We start from the raw sequence: 21,732 nt of genomic DNA on the forward strand, positions 1-21,732 counted from the left end.
CTGTTTCACAATGTATCTTGCCTTAGTTGTCCTCCCTGATAATTATTAGTCAGCTCAGACTGTCTTCCCTAGTGAGACACCACCTTGGAGTTATCCTCCAGCCAGCTCTGCTAACTACCCTTAAATGTGTCACTGGGTGGTCCTCAGCCATCCCTGTACTGTGGACAGCCACACTGAGCAAGTGATGTACAACCAGTAATGTCATTCTTTGCTTTTCCCAAGGATTAACAAACTCTGTTTGCTAACACAGAAAAGAGACTTGTGGATGCATTTACAGTAAGCCCTTTCTTTTCTCTCATGTATCAGCTGAAATGCCCATTTCATTCATTTGTAGCTGCTTTGAATGTGCAGCAGCACCAGTGTGATTTCTGGTGGTGTTTTTCTCGTATTCAGCCCTATATGCAGGCAGAGCAGACCTAAACTGGTGAAGGATGACAGATTGTCTGTAGCCTTGCTGCTTACTTTGCTTGGAAAGAGGAGCTGGCTACTGTCACTGCCATTGAGGTTGGACAGCTGCTGGTAGGGAAGGAGGGAAGTCCTGCCCTGCCCCAGGATATGCAGTTCCCACCCTGTCTGATGTCCGTCAGCAACAAGGGATGCAGCAACTCCTGTTTTCCAAGGCTGGCCCTGTCTCTCCTCATCTCTGCCCCTTTCAAAACAGTTGGAGTGACCCCTACACAGATCACGTGCATTCAGTATGTGGAAAAACTCTCCATCATTTCTGATGTCTTCTCAGAAAACTTCCCATCGCAGGAAAAAAAAATCGTGCCCAAAATTGTAGGTTCACCAAGCCTGTAAATTTGAGATTGGCTATGGAATAAGTTATGCTTTGCACTTTAAGGAGAACTATGGAAAATGAATAATATTATGTAGATATAAGAGAGGCTATAAAAAAAAAAAAGAGCCAATGAAATATGGGATAATATTTGCCTTTCAGGATTACAGCTTGTGCCATGACCATGAATAAATACGTGGAGGAAAATGTTTCTCAGAAATCCTACACAACGATAAAATATTTCATGAAGATGCTGAGCAGTGTCAGTGAGACTTTAATCTTCATCTTCATGGGTGTGTCTACAGTTGGGAAGAACCATGAGTGGAACTGGGCCTTTGTTAGCTTCACCCTCCTCTTCTGTTTAATCTGGAGGGCACTGGGTAAGCAAGTCTCTGACTATGAGTCAGTATTCTTTGCAAGTGAAATATTTTATCTCTTGTCGAGTAGAAAATGCCAAAAACTAGACAGAGACCCATCAGTTTGTGGAATGGTTTTTGTATTAGTAACATGCCCTATATCACAGGGTCAGCTTCCGCCTTTCCCTAAAATGGAACCTAAAAATCAGTTTTGCCCTGATCCTGCTCACCTAAAGTGAGAGGCAGTCTGCTTGTTAATCACAATACATGTATTTAAGTAAACATTTATTTACAAGTAAGCAAATTTTGGTAAATGGAATTAGCAGTCATTCAGGAATTAAAAAGGTTGTGGGGGATATTTGTTTATTTATTTATTTGTTTGTTTGCTTGTTTGTGGGATTTTTTCCTTTGTTTTTGGTTTTGTTTTTAATATATGTTTACTAGCTTTGGGATTCTCACAGTCATTGACAAAAATAGTATCAAACCAGGAAATGCTGTAATTGAAGTGTAAAGAAAAACTCCTGCAAGAAACTGATCCCTCCTGAATTTACAGTACTAGCTCTTTTTCTTTTACCCAGCGAGCTAAGTGCAGGGCAGGCTGGTAGGTCTTAAATCTGCTCCTCTCCCCAGCTTCATCTCTAATGATTCCGTCCCTGCAGGTGTAAAGGTGCATCGTGCTCTAATCCAGCTCCCAAGTCTCCTTCCAGAGCAGAAACCTGGACTATTTTCCTATTGCACCTGCAACCCCACAATCAATACTTCATGCTGAAAAGCAGCCAAACACCCTGACTGCCACCCAGCTCTTGCCCCCCGTGCTTGCTCCCTTCACCTGCCTTTATTCCTTTACTCCAGTCTGCCACATCCCTGGAACCTTTTTCCAAGGTACACCAGCATGCATTGGTGTCTTGTCCCCCCATCCCCAGTCCTGCATCCTTCATGTCTGTGTGAGTGAACAGGAATTTTCAGGGTTCAAAGCACAGATTGATGGTGGAGACAAGCCAGTTTTCAAAATCCCCCCAAATGCAGTGAAAAAGCAATTAGGAGTCTTGGTCTATACTGACACAGAGAATTATTGCTGTTTTAGAGGTGTAGTCTAGCAGGTAGCTGTCTTGTGGAGATCTATTAGCTGCTTCAGGTCCTAAATCCAGCTGACTGGAGGTGTTTAGCTCACTAAATATGTTCAAAATGATGTTCCTAAGGCATTTTAATTTAATATTATGGCATTTCAAGCTGCTAAGTAATGTTTCATTTCTTCAATAATATATATTGAAGAAGCAAATAAAAGGTAAGAAGCAAATAGAGGTCTTTTTAAACAAATATTAGCATCATGGACTAGTTCTGAAGTTCCCCTTTTTTCCCCTCCTCTCTGTATTTCTGTTTTTTTCCCTCAGGTGTTTTTGTTCTGACTCAGATCATTAATGTATTCCGGACAATACCTCTCACTTTCAAGGACCAATTTATTATTGCCTATGGAGGTCTCCGAGGAGCAATTTGTTTTTCACTGGTCTTTCTGCTTCCTCCTGCTGTGTTTCCCAGGAAGAAATTGTTCATCACTGCTGTTATCGTGGTGATATTCTTCACCGTTTTCATTCAGGTACTACCTTTCTTCTCCTGAACGTCTTCTTTCTCAGACATGTTGCAAATAAGTAGCTCTAATGGGTAGAAAATGAAATTTTCTAACTTCATTACTGTAAGGAACATACTTGAAGGTACTTGCCATAGTCATAGTAGAAAAAATGCTGTGCATACCACAGGCAGTACATATCAAGTACTTATGCTAACTTGTAAGTAGTACTAAGTATTTGAGTCTAGTGAGGTTGGAGTAGAGACAAAAGATAATCTGGGCACAGCTTCAGCACTAATTCCTTTTTCTAGAATGTTTAAATTTGTGTGTTCACCCAGAAGTTGTGTTGGACTTAGTGCACAGTGAGCTAAAGACCCTGAGGGCTCAGACAGGTGAACTGGAGTCTGGGTGTTAGGAAGTGATGCTGCAAACCAGCTGGACAGCCGTAAAAAAGCACCAGGTGTGTGTTAGGACATGAAGAACTTGTCTCTGATGACCACCTGGCCATGGAGGCCTCGTCAAGGGTGAGCAAGAGACTGAAACCTGCAAAATGTAGAGGAGGCCAAGCCCATCAGATAAACATGTCAGACTGGTCATTATCCAGAGCAGTGAGAGAGATGTGAGCGGCTATTAATGAAATCTCAGGTCTGTGGAAAAAAAAATAGAATTTTGTTACTCTGCCTTTTGCATGGAAACGTTGTGGGAAGTAAACATCTGTGCTTATCCTTGGGAAAAGGGGCAAGGTAGAGATCAGTTAGTTGACTTCAGCTGTGAAAACTAATTTTGAAGGACAGAATAATTTAAAATATGGAGATAAATGGTATGTGCTGTGAGATGCAACATGATTTATCAAAGAAAAACCTGGTATCATTCTTTCATAAGGCAGTTTATTTTCTAGAGTAATCTCATTTAACTGGACTCTTGTAAAATCTTTGGGGAGGGGGCTACAGAGGAGATTGTTAGTGTAACTACTCATTAAACTGAGGTTTATATTGGCATTAGGATGATTGTAAAATGAATTAGGAAGGAGCTCACAGTTCCTCCTTTAAATGGAAATAGAAGCAAATTGTCCTTTGGGTCAGAAAGGATCCCTGGGGGTCTCTAGTCCAACCCTGTGCTCAAAGCAAGGCAATCTTCAAGTTAGATCATGTTCCTCAGGGCCATGTCAAGCTGGGTTCTGAATATATTGATGGATGGAGATACCCCAGCCTCTCTGGGCACCTGCTCAAGTGTTCAACCTCCCTGGCCAGATAATAGGCTGATGAGATATTATTAAAGGAATTCCTCAAGGATAAGTTAATATTCTTGTTAACTGACCATGGCACATAGATGTAGGAGTTTTTGCTGCTGATGTTTCTTGATGACAGATTTTGAAAAGTGTTCTCAGAGTGACAGTGAGATAGAGTATCCTGCAGAAAGAACTGAGGGCCAGTGTGAAAGGAACAGAATGAGATTGAGCAGTAATGTGTGCAAATGTGTTCTTGCAAGGACTTTCTTACTAGGAATTTTTCTTTGATTTGGAAAAAAATAGAAAAGGAAAAAGATGCAGGTGTACTAGTTGGTAATTGGGTAGATTTTAAGTCAATGATACAGTGGGGACAGAAGAAAGGCAAATGTGATCTTGGGACACAATACCTGAGACAGGTACTTCTATTAGAGCATAGTGGCACATTCTGGAGTGATCAGGGGTCTGGTAAGCCTGTCATGGGAAAGGACACCAGGATTCCTTGGCCTTAGCAAGATGAAGGAGAAGAGGGAATATAATTACTGTTTATATGAGGGAGTGAACACTGTTTAAACTAAAAAGACAAATGTTGGCACAAGAACAAAGTGGTACACAGTGACCATGATGCAATTAAGAAGCAGCTTACTAATTATCAGAACAATAAGATTCAAGATGAGTGTTCCATTATGAGCAATGGGGCAAAGAAACCTAACTACTTTTAAAATAAAGCCTGATTCATTTACAAAAAGAAATGTGACCTCAGTGTCTGGGATAGTAGGGACTGATTTCAACACCACAGGAGATTCATTCCTCTCCCCTGTGCCAGTGTGTCTGTACAAGTAAACAAATTATCTTAATTCTTCCACAAATATTTGTTGAAAACCATTATATCATTCAGCGAATAGCCAAAACTTTTTGTTCTTTCTCTGAGAATGGTCAAGGATACATATTTACAAAAAAACATAGTTTCATGATCTTAGATATCCATAATAGTACTGCTTACGTATCTTTGAATACCTATTTTGGATGTAAGTACTAAAAAAGAGTACTTTACGTGTTCATTTTGAAATTGGTAATCTGTTTATTAATTCATGTTTTACTAACACATAACAAAACTGAAAAAAACAGTAAAATTACTATGGACGGGATAGGTGATGTATTCCTGATAGTTTCTGTTAGGTTGACCCTCTTGGAGCTCTCAGTTCTAGGGTGCCCCTTTCTTCCTCCTGTTGCATTAATGGAGTCTGAGGTGACAAGGACTTCATAGCTAAGTATAAAACCTGCTAATCAAAAGAATGAATTCACTTTGGTAATTATTGTGTTCTATTTTTCCTCACAGGGAATAACAATTCGCCCACTCGTGGAGTTTCTTGATGTCAAAAGGTCAAACAAAAAGCAGCCTGCTGTCAGTGAAGAGATTTATAACAGGGTATGTTGCAGCTTCAGTATCGTAGGTGAAATCCTTGTATAGATGAAATTCCTAGTCATGTTCAGACAGACAAGCATTCAGCATTCAGTATTATGGAGAGGGTGTACTAGATTTCGTTTTGATAGCTGTTATAAGCACAATAATTGTAAAGCTTATATTTAACTTTTGGCAATTACAGAAATGATTGTTACGTATTTTGTTACTTCTTTTGGAATCTGTCACTTTCTCAGTTGTTGAGATCTAGAAGTAAATTAACTTTCTGTAGTTTATTTCACACACGAGATACATGTTATTTTATAATTCGGCTACATCAAGAAACCTTTGGCTTTATTTAATTACGTTGTACTGCATTTGATTTAATCTAATTAAGCAAATGCAAACTTGTCTTAAACACACTCTTAAACTTACTAAACTCTTACATCATCAGCCTTTTTATGGATATATGTTTGGTACACGTGTGTCTCCAGTTGTTGCAGATTATTAGCCATGCATCTTCTTGAATGTATTTCTCCTTGAGAATACCTGAGGCAAGTGGTTTGAAATTTCAAAAGGGAGGAATAGTAAGGGCCACATTTGGGAAAGAAGCCAATCTAGGCATCTAAAATCTGTCCTTTTAGAACTTATCCTTTGGACATGTCTGCCAGGGTTTTTCCCTGAGACTGAGAGACCCCTACAATGGTTCCTGAATTAAAAGCAAACATGCTGCCTCTGGGATCAAGTGAGACCTTAGCTGAGCTGATTCAGTTTTTCCTCATTGATAATAGACCCAGGAAGTGTGCGTTTCTAATATTAGGTGGACAGGATGCTTTAAGATGATCCAAATTCCTAAAATAGGATCTCAGGACCTAATGCTGGCTCTCAGTTCTGTCTGTGCATCCTGAGGGGCTGGTGCTGATGTAGGGAGTTTCTGTCTGCTGAGATTCTCTTCTCCACAAAGTCATACTTGCCTCACTGGCAGGCCTGGGGAACTTCCAGGCATAGCAGTGAGTGGTTAGGGAATTTCAAGTAATTGAAAATATGGGAAAAACCTTTAGTTTCAGGCAGGAGCTGAGCAAGGTTGACATTGAGGAAATTAGCAACTAACTTCTGTCCTATTGTGGCTGTGAGCTAAGGAAGATTCAGGGGGAAAGAAATAGATTGTGTCTTTGAGCTTGGTTTGGACTGCTTTTGGTAGGACTGGAGCACTTTCCTGAGTTGTGACTAGATGTTTCTGTTTTAAAGTAAGTTGGAAACTAATAAGGTCTAAGGACAAGGCAAGTGATGTCTATAAGTTTATGTAATGAACCAATGTTTTCCTTTAGTTCTTTGACCACGTGAAGACTGGAATTGAAGATGTGTGTGGACACTGGGGTCACAACTTTTGGAGAGATAAGTAAGAATTGAAACTCTTTGTTATACAGGAAAGGCTGAAGCGGCTCTGCAGCAACAAACAAAGGCTGTTGGGCATCAAATTTCATTTTCAGCATTTATTCTTAAAAGCATGTGGTTGTTTTTAGAACATGTGGGTTTCAAAGGAAAAGTAGCAAAACAATGTCTTTTACTAAACCACAAGCAAGTAGAACAGAATCTCCAGCTGGGAAGAAAGGCAGCCCTCTGATCCCACGGTGAAGGATGGTACCTTCTGAGGGTGCATGATTCTGACTCTTGCAGAGCATTTCTTGCATGTCTGCTGAGCCTTTTTTCCCACCCAGCTGTCCTCCTGCAAGCTGTATTTCTTAAGGCAGTTAAGTGATGGGTTAGTTTCCTATTTGACAGTAAACATACAAAAGCTAGTGGATTTCCTCTAGAAAGATCAAGGCAGCAGCTTGATACATGAGAGGTCCTAATGGCAGGCAGCTCCACAGCTCTTGATGGTATTCCTTAAGACTTAGTATCAGTTAAGAAGATTACCCCTGGCAATATCTGAATAATTCATATTTTTACTTTATCTGCTGAATCATCATCATCATTAGGTTGGATCTAATTCCTTTTACATCCAAATTCTTTAGACCCAAAGCATGGGCACTGCTCACCATCCTCTAGTCTCTGTTCCAAGAAGAATTTAAGTGTTTTATATAAAGAGAGAACAGCAGCAGCAGGAATGACTGAGGAGAGCCCTCTCCAAATGACTTGGGGGTGACACAGTGAGGACACTTTCCTGACAGCTGCGTGGCATGGGTGCAACTTTTCTTTACTTAGCCTGGTTCTCCTCCAGTCTGTGTGAGATCTTTAATGAAAAGATTGCACATCTAAGGAGAGTCCTACCTCTTCATGACCTTCACACCCAAATTCAAGAATAATTTCAGAATGTTTGGAGGGCAAAATATTTTCTGACAAACAAAATCAACACCAGCTGTAATCAATATTTTTTCACTAAGCATCCAAGAGGGTGCAGTTGCTTTAGAGAAAGGAACAACTTCCAAAGTTTTACAAAAGCAGGCTAAAATTTCAAAGAAAAAGCAGTTGATGCAAATTTTGGCCTTTTATTTGTTATTACAGTAAATATTTAATGTTCTCTTTGTCTTGATGAAAACAGAGAATTAAAAATAATATTTTCTAAAAACAGAATACCTAAAAGTTTAAAGTTGCTTCTAGGGAGACTGCCCATTAATATATTAACCTATCTAACCTATTAAGACTATCTATCTGAAGTAAAGTTGAAATTGACCCTTTCTTAGGTTACTCAGCATTGGGTTGTTAAGATGTACAGACACATTCCCAGACAAAAAAGTCCTTTAAAGTTTCTTTAACTGCAATATATTGGCTTTCCTTCACTATGCCCAGTAAAAATTAACAGGTTGGGCTGGTTTGCCTCATGCACAGGTTTAAAAAGTTTGACAATAAATACCTGCGAAGACTTCTAATCCGTGAGAACCAGCCCAAATCCAGCATTGTTTCTTTATACAAGAAGCTCGAGATCAAGCATGCCATTGAGATGGCAGAGAGTGGAATGATAAGCAAGGTGCCATCATCGGTGTCTCTCAGGTAAGCAAGTGATGCCGGCCAAGCAGCTCAGCTGGGTCACACAATTTATTTCACACCCCGGGCTGTAGGCAGGATAATCACTTTGACTTAGGATCCTTTGTGTCCTAATGTCACCAGAACAGTGAGAGGGTGTGAAACAAGAGCCTTTTGCCTGTAGCTTCAGGTGTAGTGCTGTGTTCTTCCGGCGTGTGTCGGTTTACTGGGACAGCTGCTCACTGGCACATCCATCTGCCGTGTAGAGCGGAGGTGGACTCGAACACGTGCCTGCCTGCCTGCCTGCCTGCTGAGAGCAGCTACAAGGGAAGCCTGAGGGGCATGTTGAATAGTACCTAAATACAGCGAACAAATTACTGTAATTTTTATCAGATTTTACATCTTACCCCAGATTCAAATGAAATCAGGATTTCATTTCAACCTGTTACATTTCTCACATAGTTGTTTTGAAATGTTGTTTCCACCTCTAACAAAGGAAATAATTCAAATGTCATTCTTGACCATAAAAATAAAAACATTCTCTCTCTCTCTCCCTCCCTCTCCCCTATTTTCCTTTTTTTTATTCTGCCACAGTGACTATCATGAAGGAAAGATAAAGCCCCTTTCTCCCACTGAAATGGAAAACATGCGAGAAATATTAACAAAGAATCTCTACCAAATACGACACCGAGTAAGGATGAACTTTTGCCTACATAAATATCCCACTGCCCTTGTAATATACTGATTATCTTCTTAACACATCTTTGAGCTAGTACATCTGCTCTATCATATAATAACAAATAATGCTCTTATTTGCCTCTGTTGTCTTGAATCCATATCCTGTCATATGTACAGTAGCATATTCACATTCCTCTGTGTAAGTACTTACTTGATCTTATACTATTGATGGGGCTTAATGTTTTTGTCTTATTACCTCTGATGCAACCACAGTATTAAAGTAGAATCATAGGTGCCAATTCAACCCAACATTGTCTGCTTCTATCAGTATATTGGTCACTTCATGATATGCGATTAGATTTCCTATTTGCATCCAGTTGTAAAATTGTTTGTATTAAGAGCAGAGATGAACTGGAAAAATAGTGAAACAAAAACAAAAGGACATTTCACATTTGTCCTCCTGTGGCTAAGCAGTTTGAATGCCTGAGCCCTTGGAAAACATTCAAAAACTGAGAAAGCTTCGAATTCCTGGAGGTAAAAATGACTTCCCTCTAGGGGACTCATCACTTTCAAATATGCGTCCTCTGCTGACATACTGACCAAGCTGCTGCAGTGTGGGGGTAAACACGGTATTAAGCCAGCTTCTTCCATTTTGTCTTTCATTATAAATATCAGCAGGTTAAAAAAAATGAACCAAAACCAACAAAAAAAACCAGGTGGTTGTGAAGCAGATGAATAAAAACATTCTTGGCATAATTATTGTTCTTGTTCTTACTCATCTGCAATATGATCTTGTTCACAAGGATTTATGATGCTTATTAAAGCAGAAAGCCTGTTTTTCCCTGTTCATATAGTCCAGCACATTTGACATCATGCTTTCCAGGCTGTGATCACTGCTTTTCCATTTCAGACAATGTCCTACAACCGACATAGCCTGGCTGCAGATGCAAGTGAGAAGCAGGCCAAAGAAATTCTGATCCGTCGCCGGCACAGCCTTCGGGAGAGCCTGAGGAAAACAAACAGCCTGTCAAGGGAAAGACCGGTACTTGCAGTTTGTGGTGTTTTTTGGTTTGGTTTTCTTTTTGGTCTGGTTTTTTTTTAATTGTAATTTTTATTGAAAGCAGCTCTTTGTAGCTAGCTGTCATGCAGAAGAGGCAATCTTCTGACATGCAGGGAAAAATCCTGAATTTGGAAGACAACTGCACATGTAATATCACACTTACACCTTGAGTTGCTCCCATGAGCCCCTTAATTTGTGTTGACACCTTCAGCAAGGCTTCAGTCTTGTAGAATTTGATATGGGAGTGGGATCTGCTGCCATAATTTTACCTCAGAGAAGCTGGACAGGATCTGTACACAATGTAGGTATGATCAGTATTCTCTATTAGTATTTTGATGAATTGTGGATGATTAAAGGTTAAAAATGACTTTGAGATAGAAAAGCTACTTACAATAAGCTCCAAAATATAGGAGAGGACTTTTGACCACATCAGTCAGAGCAAGCTCTTCATATGAAAAATATTGTGTACTCTTTAGTATTCATAAAATGTAGTCAGGCCTTCAGATTTTGACACTGGTTAGGAAAACTGCTTGCACTTACAAGGATTGCTGTGGCATGATAATATTTGGCTCTCTGAGGCAATCCTGCAATTGTAAACTTCCAACCATATTGGAATGGAGCACACTAATTAGGCAGGGAAATTGATCCTTTGGGTCATATCAGGTATCAAGGAAATTAGCCATCCTGTGACTATGTATTTTCATGCTACAGGAGTGTTTAGTGACTGTTGTCTTCATTGATACAGTTGTCCTTCAACAGTTGAGGCTGGAACAATGTCTCCAAAAGGCTGATATTGTCTCATAGGTGATCATTACCAGAGCTACTGTGCTGTTAATTATGACAACAAGACTGTTCCTGAATGATATTTTTTTTCTTCTTAACCACAGTTACATATGTTATCTTTTTCATGCAATTAAGTTATTTACTGTGTGGAACAGTGAGGAGACTCAGCAGGACATTTGAGGCAGGGAAAGAAAAAGGATGTCTGATAACTTTTTAAAACACACCGGCTGTAATTTTAAGCATAATTATCCTTGGATAAATCCTCCACAGAGGGAAGAGGAGAAAGAGGAAAATAATAAAAATCCAAAGAGGAAAAATCTCTAAGGGAAAATAAATTTCCTTTCAGGTTCCCTTTGGGTCTGCCACAAGTAATGGTATTAGCATAGGAGAGCTGGTAGACTGTAAAGATTTTAAAAATCTTTGTAAAAAATGTAAGAAAGGATGTCCTTGAGAAACTTTTGAATTTTTTAAAAAAAGCAACCTGTCCTGGAAAGTACCTCTCATGTTCTAGAAGAATGAAGTGTGGTCTGTTCCCAGAGCCTTTAAATCTTAGTCTGGGGGAAACAAGGATTTTATGCCCTGAACTGGTAAATGATCATGCTGGTGCCTAACTTCCTCATCAACTTCAGTGTGACTAGCCAACTGTATAAAGTCATTTATATGTATAAAGTCCTTGCAGGATCAGAATGCAGATTAGTTCTTGAGTCCAAGCTACAGTCTCACCCAGATTTTTGCAGCTGACTAATAAAAAGTTTTAAACAAGTTTTAAGCTGCATGAAGTGCCATGCTTGTGGCATTTGCCTCCCTTAGGAAAGCCTGTGCAGGCAAGGTTGAGGTTAGAGACCATGCATTTATTAACTCTGATCTCAGAGGGCATTTCACTAGGTTTTCATTTGATTAAACTGCTTGAGATTATTCAGTCTTTACCTTAGTTTGCACAGCCTTCAGCCAGCAATCAGCACTGAGTGTGTAGTAAAAGATCACATATTAGCTAATTCAAAACTACTCTCCAGCCCTTTAGCTACAGAAACCTGTTCAAGCCTCAGCTGTGTATCTTAACATGCATTATGCAGGTACACTAGGCTGCAGTGATTTAAAATGTTTTGGTTTTATTTGCATGCAGGCTGCAGCAAATACAAAAAGATTCCTTTCACTTCCTAAAAACACCAAACTCCCAGAGAAACTACGAGTGAGAAATAAAACATCTTCCAGAGGTAATGGAATTTTTATGCTTTTCTCTTGCTGTTTTGCAGTAATTTTGCTTACATAGAAGGAAGGTTTTTCCAGGGGTAATATAGAGGAATAAGCAAACTAGAGCATTTAAAACAGTATGTCCTAAAGCAGAAGTGTGAGTGCAGCAAAATGCCCTGGACAGCAGGGTTCTGTGGGGAATTCTCACTTCCTATCCCATACTGGCATAGTCCTCCCAGCACATTTCCTCATGTCAGCAGGCAGCTGCCTGCTGCACTTCTGCACCAGGAACACTGCCATGGCTCATTCTTCTCATCTTTATTCCATAATCCAGACATCCCTCCTGGATTATGAGCCTATTTGGTTCTTTTCTCTCTGGGGTCAGGGTAGAGGACACTGCTCTGAGAAGCAAACCCGAGCGGGTAATGAGGACATTAGATCTCGTTTATTGGTCTCACGAAGAACTCAAAATGCTGTGGTCTACAAGGTTTACAACCAAATTGTTAACTTTTTTTCTCTGCCTAAACTCACAAATGTTTTATAGTGTAGTTCTTGAGTTCTAACAACAAAAAAATTAAAAAATCTGTTGGAGCACAATATTTGATGTGAAAACTTTGCCCAATTCTATATATTACTTTTGATACTGATTTCATTGCCATGCTTATATCCTACTCGAGAGCATTTTCTTCCATGACAAGCTGTCATAAGGATCTCTTGCTGGGAAGAAGAAACCTGTGCAGAGTTTCTAAGATTTCCTAATCTCCACCCCAATTAGTTTTCCACTATTCCCAATTAATTTAACAATAGACTGTGCTTTTGTCTGTTAATAATGATATCGTTGCTCTCCTGAGTGTAGGATGCCTTTTATTCTGTAGTTAGTCTGCAGAGGTCACCTACTGTCACCTAGAATTAAAGAGAAAATATGCCTCCAGATTATTAAATTGTCAAAAAATATATTGTTTGACATATTTAGAAGGGAAAAAGCCTGAAAACACAGTCTGATGAAGACCTGCCTTGATATATAATTATCTGGGTGAATGGACAATTACATGGTGATATATTTTGTTGACCCCTTCCTCACCTTTTTAAAAGAAATAACATGAAGGCTACTAATCTAATTTGTTCATATGACAGTTGCACAGTTGTTTACTTTGATGTATTTAAAACATCATATCTGATTTAAGTCTAAGAACAAATCTGAAGCATTCATAAGCTATTGTTAAAATTATTATCAAATTACTCAAGTGTGCAAGTTTTGATGAAGATGTTAATTCTTTTAAAGAAGTCTTCTGGGGAAAAATAGATGCACATGTGCACATCCAGACTATCTCCAGCTTGGTTTACCTGGCAATGATCATTTAAGGGCATTCCCTAAGCAATGATGCCACCTTTCCTTAGAGCATATTCTACCCTGCTCTGAGTGGGAGGAAGAGTCTGCAGCACTTGCAACCTATAAGATTTGCCCTGTTGATTCTGTTTCATGTCTTACATTCAGCCTGATTAAGGATGGGATATTTCCACCAGTCTGTACATTGACCTTGAGAGATCCTTTGCCTGGTAAGAGTATTGATGCTCCCTTTCCAAAGTCAAGTTTCTAGAGCCCCTGTACATGTTGTGCTCTAGAAATGCCCCTCAGTTTAGACTTCACGAGATGTGGGGCTGAGAAATCTCATTTTGGTATCCTACTTGGATGTAAGCAGGGACTAGACCCTAAGCTCAGAGAGATGCAGTTTTTTCTGTCCAGAGAACTGGAAATTTTCCAGAACTGGGGAAATGCTGCTTCAATCAAGGGACCACTTGGCAATCAAGGAGCAGCTGAGTGAGGCCTTTCTAAAAATCACACTTTTGAGGGTAGGGATGTTTTTAAGTCAAATCTATCCCCGGTTTTGGCAGAGTTAAGAGGCTGTTACTGGGTCTAATCAGAAAGCATTGAATATAGAAAAATATGGGGAAACTTTATTCTATGACTGCAAGGGCTCTGTGTGCTGTTACTCAAATATTCCTGAAACAGTTATATTCTACACCTAAAACTATGCTTTTGTTTTCAATTAACAGTGGGTGACAGCAGTGACTCTGAACTGGATGCTGCTACCACAGTGCTCAATCTAAGGCCCAGAGCAGGGAAAATCTTGAGAGACCAGAGACTGAGACAGCAGAGGCCACTACCTGAGTTTAGGGTGGAATGGAAGAACGAAGTTGACGGGAGCCAGGACGGACGAGGAGAGCAGCAGGACCCAAGCACCTTGCCTCAGCCATCCATTGGGTTCAGGCAGCCACTGCTGACGAGACCAAGATTTGGCACTTTGAGCAGGGAAGATTTGACTGCAGACCATGGGTCAGCAAGACCTATGCCACCACCACGGTTAGTTAGGCAGGCATCGCAAGGGGACAGGCAGAGAAGTAAGCCTGAGAACCAGCTGTACTGAACATAGCCAAAGGAGAACTCTTGATAATAAACCATGGACATACTGAATCAGGATTCTAAATGATCTGTTCAGACTGTGGGATCCATTAAAATAACAAAACAAGCCTCCATCTGGGTCTAACCACTTCCATTTGAGTTAAGTCAACTCCATTAACTAAGTGAAAGGAATACTGCATCAATTGCAGTGTTAAAAATACAAAAAATAATATATCTCTTTTACAAATAACTTATGACAATGCTTTAATTTAATTACATTATTTCCACTGTAAAAATAGTATGGAAACGTGCCTTATCACATCATCTCTCATGGAACCAAGTCACGAAGGTTCAATACCCAATTTTCCATTGAAGTAATTGTTAAAAGTCCAGTGATGAATAGATTCTTAAAAATACCCCCAAATTTGTGTATCATTTCAGATTTTATTTATAATCAATAATACTTGTTTTAACCAGAGCGTCAACATGAATACCACTGAAAATTGCACAATGCACCTATCATATAGACTTCTAAAGAAGAATAAATATATTCCTGAAGCCTAGTTTGCTTGATGACCTCTGATGCAGAAAAAGAGGAAGAAGAGAAGAAACAAGCTGTAGGGGAATTGCAAATAAGGCTTTTAAAAAGGACTTGCAACAAAGACCTGAATAGCTTGAATTTTTACTTTCTGAATTTTTGGCAATATGTTACCTTTGAAAGGTACTAAGGATCACCAAAGAAAAACTGAATTACCTTGGCTTTCACTTATGTCAGCAAGAACTGAGAGCACTTAGCAGGACACCAGAAGGCCTAAAACCAGAAAACTTCAAGTGGATAAATAATGTTTTGAATCAAAATTGCTTTTTTGCACCTTAGTTACTTGGTTGCAATGTAATGCAAACACAGCAGTAGAATAGTTGCAGAGCACTGCACGTAGACAAAGCGAGCAGTCTCCTGTTTGAGTCAGGGACCACTGAGTCTCAAGAAAGCTCATGCTTGTGACCCTGGTTAATTTGTTTTACTTTTTGTTTCCTCATCTGTAAGAGGGGAAAGGTAATCTTTTCTTTGTCTGAGCTATGCACTCCAAGGAACAAAAATGTTCCATCTAATTTGTTTTTACAGAAAAGTAGCACAGTGGGGCCCTGGAATCAGCTGAAGTCCCTGTGCACCTTAATAACATGGACTTCTTGATCCTAGAATCAATGGCTGCGGTTCGAGGGTGTATGGGAAGCATTAAAATAAATGATACTTAACTGTAGCTCTCAGGAATTTGCACTTTCTGTCCCACTTAATCTAAGTACTGAGCTTGCTTTAGCACAGATACACATTTCAGTACAATGCAGACATAATTTTCTTTCTACTTGTTACAAAATTGATAATTTTCATTGAAGAATGTACACTGTGAAATCATAACTTTTCTCTTTCATTAGCACATTTCTAAATCTGTGGGCAATAAGATTATTTTTTTTTATTTAAGCTTGTTTTGAAAGAACTATTAAAAATCAGAGTTTCCTTTTAAAACCACAAAGTAGATTTTTTTCAAATGTTCATGGGTGGGGGTTGATAAGTGGGTATGTAAGACTTTCCTTCTAACAGCATTTCCAAATTATTTATTTCATGTATGTATTTGAAATATCAAACCTTCCCAAACTCTTTCCTTAGGTCCTTTAGTCTTTGTATTTGAAATATCAAACCTTCCCAAACTCTTTCCTTAGGTCCTTTAGTCTTTCTCCTCTGTTCAAGCTATGCAAAATTCTGCTGTGTGGCAAATACAAAGTCTAGGCTGCAGAGGAATGGCTCTGTGAACCCTACAATCCTCTGTCAAATGTTCATGGGTATTCTCAACAAATGATTATTGTGGAAATCAATACTTAGCTGTCCTCTAATGATCATCTCCTGTTTGGAAATAAACTTGGGTTCAAGCAAAGCCAGCAAGTTTTGAAAAGAAATTTAAATTTTTCTTTCAACGGGAAAGTACTTTCATCTGTAAAATTGTCAGGGAATGCTATGTCACTGCATTATTTGGATCATGTTTGAATAAGAAAAAAGCCTCGAGTTTTGATTTCAGTTTTGAGACAACATCCTCCTTACAGATCAGATTGTTTAAATTAGCTGTTTTATATCAGGCTGATCCAAAATCTGACCAAATCAATAAATGTGAAATGTTGCACATCAACATTTAGTTTACTCTCTGTGGAGTTTTCTTGTTCGTGTGCTGGTAATGACCAAGCACTTGGCTTCTGTCTGGGGAGAGCTGCCTTTCATTTTTTTTTCAAATAGTTGTTATTTTTTATGGCACAATTTTAAATAATGAATGCAGGTTTCAGGAACCTTACTGCTGTGCTGGTTGCCCATTAATGCAGGGCACGCTCACACTATTTGTGCTTAAAGTGGTGCCCCATAGTACAAGCACATCAATTTGAAGGTCATTTTTATGAAATACAGTCTTAAGCTCTTGGTGCTTCAAAACATGACAGCATGTTTTACCTTTCCAAAGCACTTGAAATCCACAGAATACAAGCATCAAGGCACATCTCCAGCATGGTCACACTGTGAAGCAAAATTACAAATCTTCTGGGGCTCTGTGTCCTTGTGAGCAACCCTCTGCCTTCCTCACTTCTACTCTTCCCACCCTTTTCAGGCTCTTTTCCACTCCTGCTGGGTCAGACCCTTGCCATGTCTGGGAACTGATTTCTGGGTACTCTCCTTTTCAGTAGCAATGACAGCATCAGGTGGCACAGGCGTTGTTCCAGTTAGCCCTTATCATTCAACTCTCATTCTGGTTTGGGTCAGAGGTTTGTCTTTGCCTTTTATTTTTTTTTTTTCTTCCTTTCCTGCAAAGGAAAAACACGTGAGCACTTTTTTTGAGCCTGCAGGAGACATCCTTCATGTTGTATCAGTTTGTCGGCTGGAGAATGAAATGCCCAATAAATCTGTCCTCGAGCACCATCTGATGGGGAAAGTCATGTATTGACGGAGGACAACGTTTCTTGCTTTTTCAAGGAAACCGGATCTTCAGCAGTGACTGGGAAACTTGCCAAAGCCACATACAAATATTTTGTTTCCAGATGGACTCCCCAGTACACTCTGTAGTACAGATATTTTAATGCATTTTTGATGAAGAAAGTTCAGTTTTAGGGACAGTGGGAAAATACAGTTCCACTCTGAATTAGGGTTTTAAGGATTTCCCCCTCAGCTCCTGAGAGGCCTATAAATTAAAATAGGATAAGAAAGTAGGTATAACAAGGCCTAGAGGAGATAGACACCCTGTTACCTTTTTCAGGCAGATAACTTGGATAAAACCTCAAGAATAATTTGCTGAAAGAGCTAAAATTTTAAGGGCTGTACTACTTTGTACTAAAATATAATGCAAATTCCACTGAAACCAGTTCAACAAAAGAAAAGCTTGCTGCATTACAATTTAAAAATTAGAGAATATCCTTCTGTACTAAAGCCACATAGAAATCACATGGAAAAACAAAGTTAAAATTTTTGCCAAAATAACATGCCTGCTGTTATGAAGGGTATCTTGGTCTCTCTGGAAGAAAACACACTGCACCCTGTACCAACTTTTTCAAGAGCTGCCAAGTCCACCAATTCCGGACATCAGCTGACACTCCAAGAAATGCTTTAGCTGGTCACCATTTCCAAAATTGTCGAAGTTCTGTCAACATCCCCCAGCCCCTGAAGAAAAGATGAAAGATTTTGAAATTGGATGCTGGAATGCTTTTTGTACCACAAAAGCTCTGGTCCAATAAAAATATCCTTGTTAATGTGCATAAATATGGCACCCTAATTGCCACAGGTTTTGTTTCAAACAGTAATTTTTTGCCAAAAAAAGGAAGAGAAATTTTAAATACTTCAGCTTACTTCAATTTTCCTCTCTGAGACCTCCTATTTATCAGATATTTGACAGAATGGAAGACTGGTTCTTACTGTGCAGCACATCTCAAAAAATAGTTCCTTGGTGCTGAGATTTAAAATAATTAAAACTTTGAATTAATTTCTCTTTGTAAATTAAAACACAAGTTTTTCAAGACTTCCCTTTAAAATAAGCTGTATATTCTTTCATTTCTGAAACCAATCTGACCTCCATTCATGATCATTTGATTCTCAAAGTTCAGGCTCCAGTACACTCTTACAAGATTCATGATCAGCTCTGTGAATTAGTCTTCAATATTATAGCAGTAACAGCACAGGGAAATCTTGGGTTTTCAAATGCCATAGTGCCAGGCTGTAAAGGATCATTTAACCAAGGGCATCCTGCAACACCCACAACCAGATTGGCACTGGCAGCACCCACACAGGTTCCCAGCAGGAGGAATGTCATGGCACTACAGAGAACCTGAAGTAATGAGCAAGCCAGGTCACAAACAACACTACTCCTATTTTGTTGCTGCATTATCTGCTCAATAATCCACTTGTTCTCAGAAGATGAGAATAGTACTGACCTCTGTGATGGTGCTGCAGTGAGTAAATTCAGAAGAAAGAAAACAACAAGAAATGGAAGTCTGCAGAACTGGTGTATTGGGTTTTCATGGCAAGGTTTTGGTAGCAGGGGGATATAGTGGTGGCTTCTCTGAGAAGCTGCCAGAAGTCTTGCCTTTGTCTGACCAAGCCAATGGTCAGACAGAGGCAGACCCACTGCTGGCCAAGGCCAAAACAATCAGTGTCTAATATTAAACATATTAAAACCAAAAAAGAAGTAATTTTGTAGAAGCAGTTGTGGCCAGAGAAGAGAGGAGTGAGACAAACAGCCCTGCAGACACCAAGGTCTATGCAGGAGGGAAAGAAGTGCTCCAGGCTCTGGAGCAGAGATAGCCCTGCAGGCTGTGCTGAAGACCATGGTGAAACAGCTGTGCCCCTGCAGTTCTTGGAGGTCCACAAGGAGCAGATACCACCTGTAGCCTCTGAAGGACTGCATGTCACAGCAGGTGGATGTGCAAAAGAGGCTGTGACCCCTGGGAAGCCCACTCAGGAGCAGGGTTCTGGCAGGACCTGGAGAGAGGAGCCCACAGTGGAGCAGGTTTGCTGGCAGGACTTGTGACCCCATGGGGAACTCACACTGGAGCAGTCCATTCCTGAAGGCCTGCACCCTGTGGTAAAGGGACCCTCACTGGAGTGGTTAGTGAGGAACTGACCCCTGTGGGAAGGACTCACACTGAATTAGTCCATGGAGGACTATCTCCTGTGGGAGGGACACCATGCTGGAGAAGGGGAAGGACTCTTCTCCCTGAGCAGCATAAGAAACAAGGTGTGATGAACTGACCATCTCACTCCTTGTCTCCCTGCACTGCAGCAGGGGGGGAGGTAGAGCCCAGGAAGGAGGGAGGGGTGGCAGAGAGGTGTTTTTAAGATTTATTTTACTTCTCATTATCCTGCTCTGATTTTGATTGGTAATAAATTCAATTATCTCCCCAAGTTGAGTCTATTTTTCTCATTAAAGTAATCAGTGAGTGATCTCTCCCTGTCCTTAACTCACGAGTCTTTTATTTCTCTCCTCTCCCCTGTCTGGTTCCAGAGGAGAGTGGCTTTGGGAGGTAGCTGGTGTCCAGTCAGGCTCAAACCCCCCCACCTGATATGTTTATAAAGGATCTCTTCAAAAGTACACAGCTTACCCCAACAGGGAAAAAAAAAAAAAAAATCTTACCTTTGCTTCATCATTTAAAAGCAGTAAAGTCAGTACTTATACACAGCCTCTTCAACATGAGCTGATCAAAATTGCCAAAAAAGTCACTTAACTTACCAAAGGGAAGGGCAAAGATCAAAAAAACCAAAGTAACCAAACCAAAACCCAACCCTTCCTACAGGCCCAAGAAAACTGACCCAAAATAAAGTAACAGCAAGCAAGCGAAAAAACTTAATTTGCAGTGGTTTGCTGGCAGAAGCTGTTTTCCTTTAGTCCATATTCAGATCTGGTTTGTTACAGTCTTCTACAGAAGATCCTACAACTGGACTCAAGAAACAGCTGAGTAATTCAGTAGTTTGCCCACTAGACTGGTGCCAAAATAAGCTGCAACTGCTCCTTCCTCAACTTAAAACAGAGAATCACATCTCTGTCTGCAGGAATGTCATTGAATCTTCAGTCTCTGAACCTGCATGGTTATGGCAACTAAGAGGCAACACAAGGGATGCAAATATGGCCTCCAGGCACAAGGAACAGCAGCTTTAAGGACTTCATCTCAAAATTGGAGAGTTCTCCATTTTATTTTATTTCTTCTTTTTCATTCACTGCCAAGCCACTTATTGGTTGAATCCTTGGTTCCTGTGCCTTTATGAGAAATGTAAGATTCAAATGATTTTAACCACAGCTTGAAGAAAAAAAATAAACCATCCACCCTTCACATTGACTTGAACTTCAGCAGAGGAAGATGGGAAAAAAAACCACAGTGACATAATGATACAAATGGAATGTCACTTCATTTTATTCCTTAAAGAAAAAAAAAAAAACCATAGTGCAATTCTTCTGTACCTGTACAGAAAAGAAATGTTTCTGTGGCACTTCAGGAATAATTCTGGCCTACAAGCAAAAAACTTCTGTAAAATGTGTTGTAATGAGTCCCCAAGACCACAGGCTTCCACAGATTTCTCAAATGTGAGGCTTCTATAACCTCTATTCAGTAGGATATATATTAGAATACATGTACACAGAAGTCAGATGAAATCAGTGCAGCAATTTAGAAGGTTAAATGTTATGTCATATAATCAACAAGTATTGGAAAAATTATGAAATCATTCATATATGTTAATTTTTGAAGGTTTTTTCCAACTCTTCTCCTTAACCCCTTGCCAGAGATGCAAAGCAGAATGCCCTTACTTACAGAATGGAGGTTTTAGGTAAAGGAAAAAATAAGAAAATTAGAAGATGGAAAGAAACAAAATAGGAATTTTAGAGCAACAGTGTTTTGGGCATCTACCAAGAAGGGCAAGATAAGATAAGAGACTTGAAAATGCCTCAAGCTCCTAAGGAGAAATGAAACACGTACTACTGAAATAAGGAACTCTGAGTATATGTACTGAAATCACAATAGGAATAAGACACTGATTATGTCAATAAATAAAATTAAAACAATTCAGAGTTCCATATATGAATTCCTATGGTGCTGCCACTGGACTCACTGAGGTTTCAGAAAATATTTGAATGTGGAAAAGGTAAAGAAGAAAATGAAAATGAAAAATACAAGCACCATCCATGACTGACCTCAAGCAGGAAGAGTGTTTGTACTGATGTGTTCAAGGATGACCAAACTGCATAAAACCCCCCCCAACAAAACACTTACATAGCTGACTTTGCACTTTCATCAAGTAATATAATAAAGATCATAGAGAACA

At 39.7% G+C, this 21,732-nt stretch overlaps 1 protein-coding gene across 1 annotated transcript in view; it reads left to right on the forward strand.

The window, feature by feature from the left end:
* The window catches only part of SLC9A2 (solute carrier family 9 member A2), a 33,920-nt gene extending 17,344 nt beyond the window's left edge, over positions 1-16,576 (forward strand). The window contains exons 4-12 of the mRNA XM_059839562.1: positions 938-1,155; positions 2,523-2,725; positions 5,260-5,349; positions 6,651-6,721; positions 8,152-8,313; positions 8,881-8,977; positions 9,875-10,006; positions 11,931-12,021; positions 14,054-16,576. Coding sequence (XP_059695545.1) covers positions 938-1,155; positions 2,523-2,725; positions 5,260-5,349; positions 6,651-6,721; positions 8,152-8,313; positions 8,881-8,977; positions 9,875-10,006; positions 11,931-12,021; positions 14,054-14,424 — 1,435 coding nt within the window. The 3' untranslated portion in view covers positions 14,425-16,576. The remainder of the gene's footprint in view (positions 1-937; positions 1,156-2,522; positions 2,726-5,259; positions 5,350-6,650; positions 6,722-8,151; positions 8,314-8,880; positions 8,978-9,874; positions 10,007-11,930; positions 12,022-14,053) is intronic.
* The last annotated feature ends 5,156 nt before the right edge of the window (positions 16,577-21,732 follow it).

This window comes from Haemorhous mexicanus, chromosome 2 (assembly GCF_027477595.1).
Source record: "Haemorhous mexicanus isolate bHaeMex1 chromosome 2, bHaeMex1.pri, whole genome shotgun sequence".
Classification (NCBI taxonomy): domain Eukaryota; kingdom Metazoa; phylum Chordata; class Aves; order Passeriformes; family Fringillidae; genus Haemorhous; species Haemorhous mexicanus.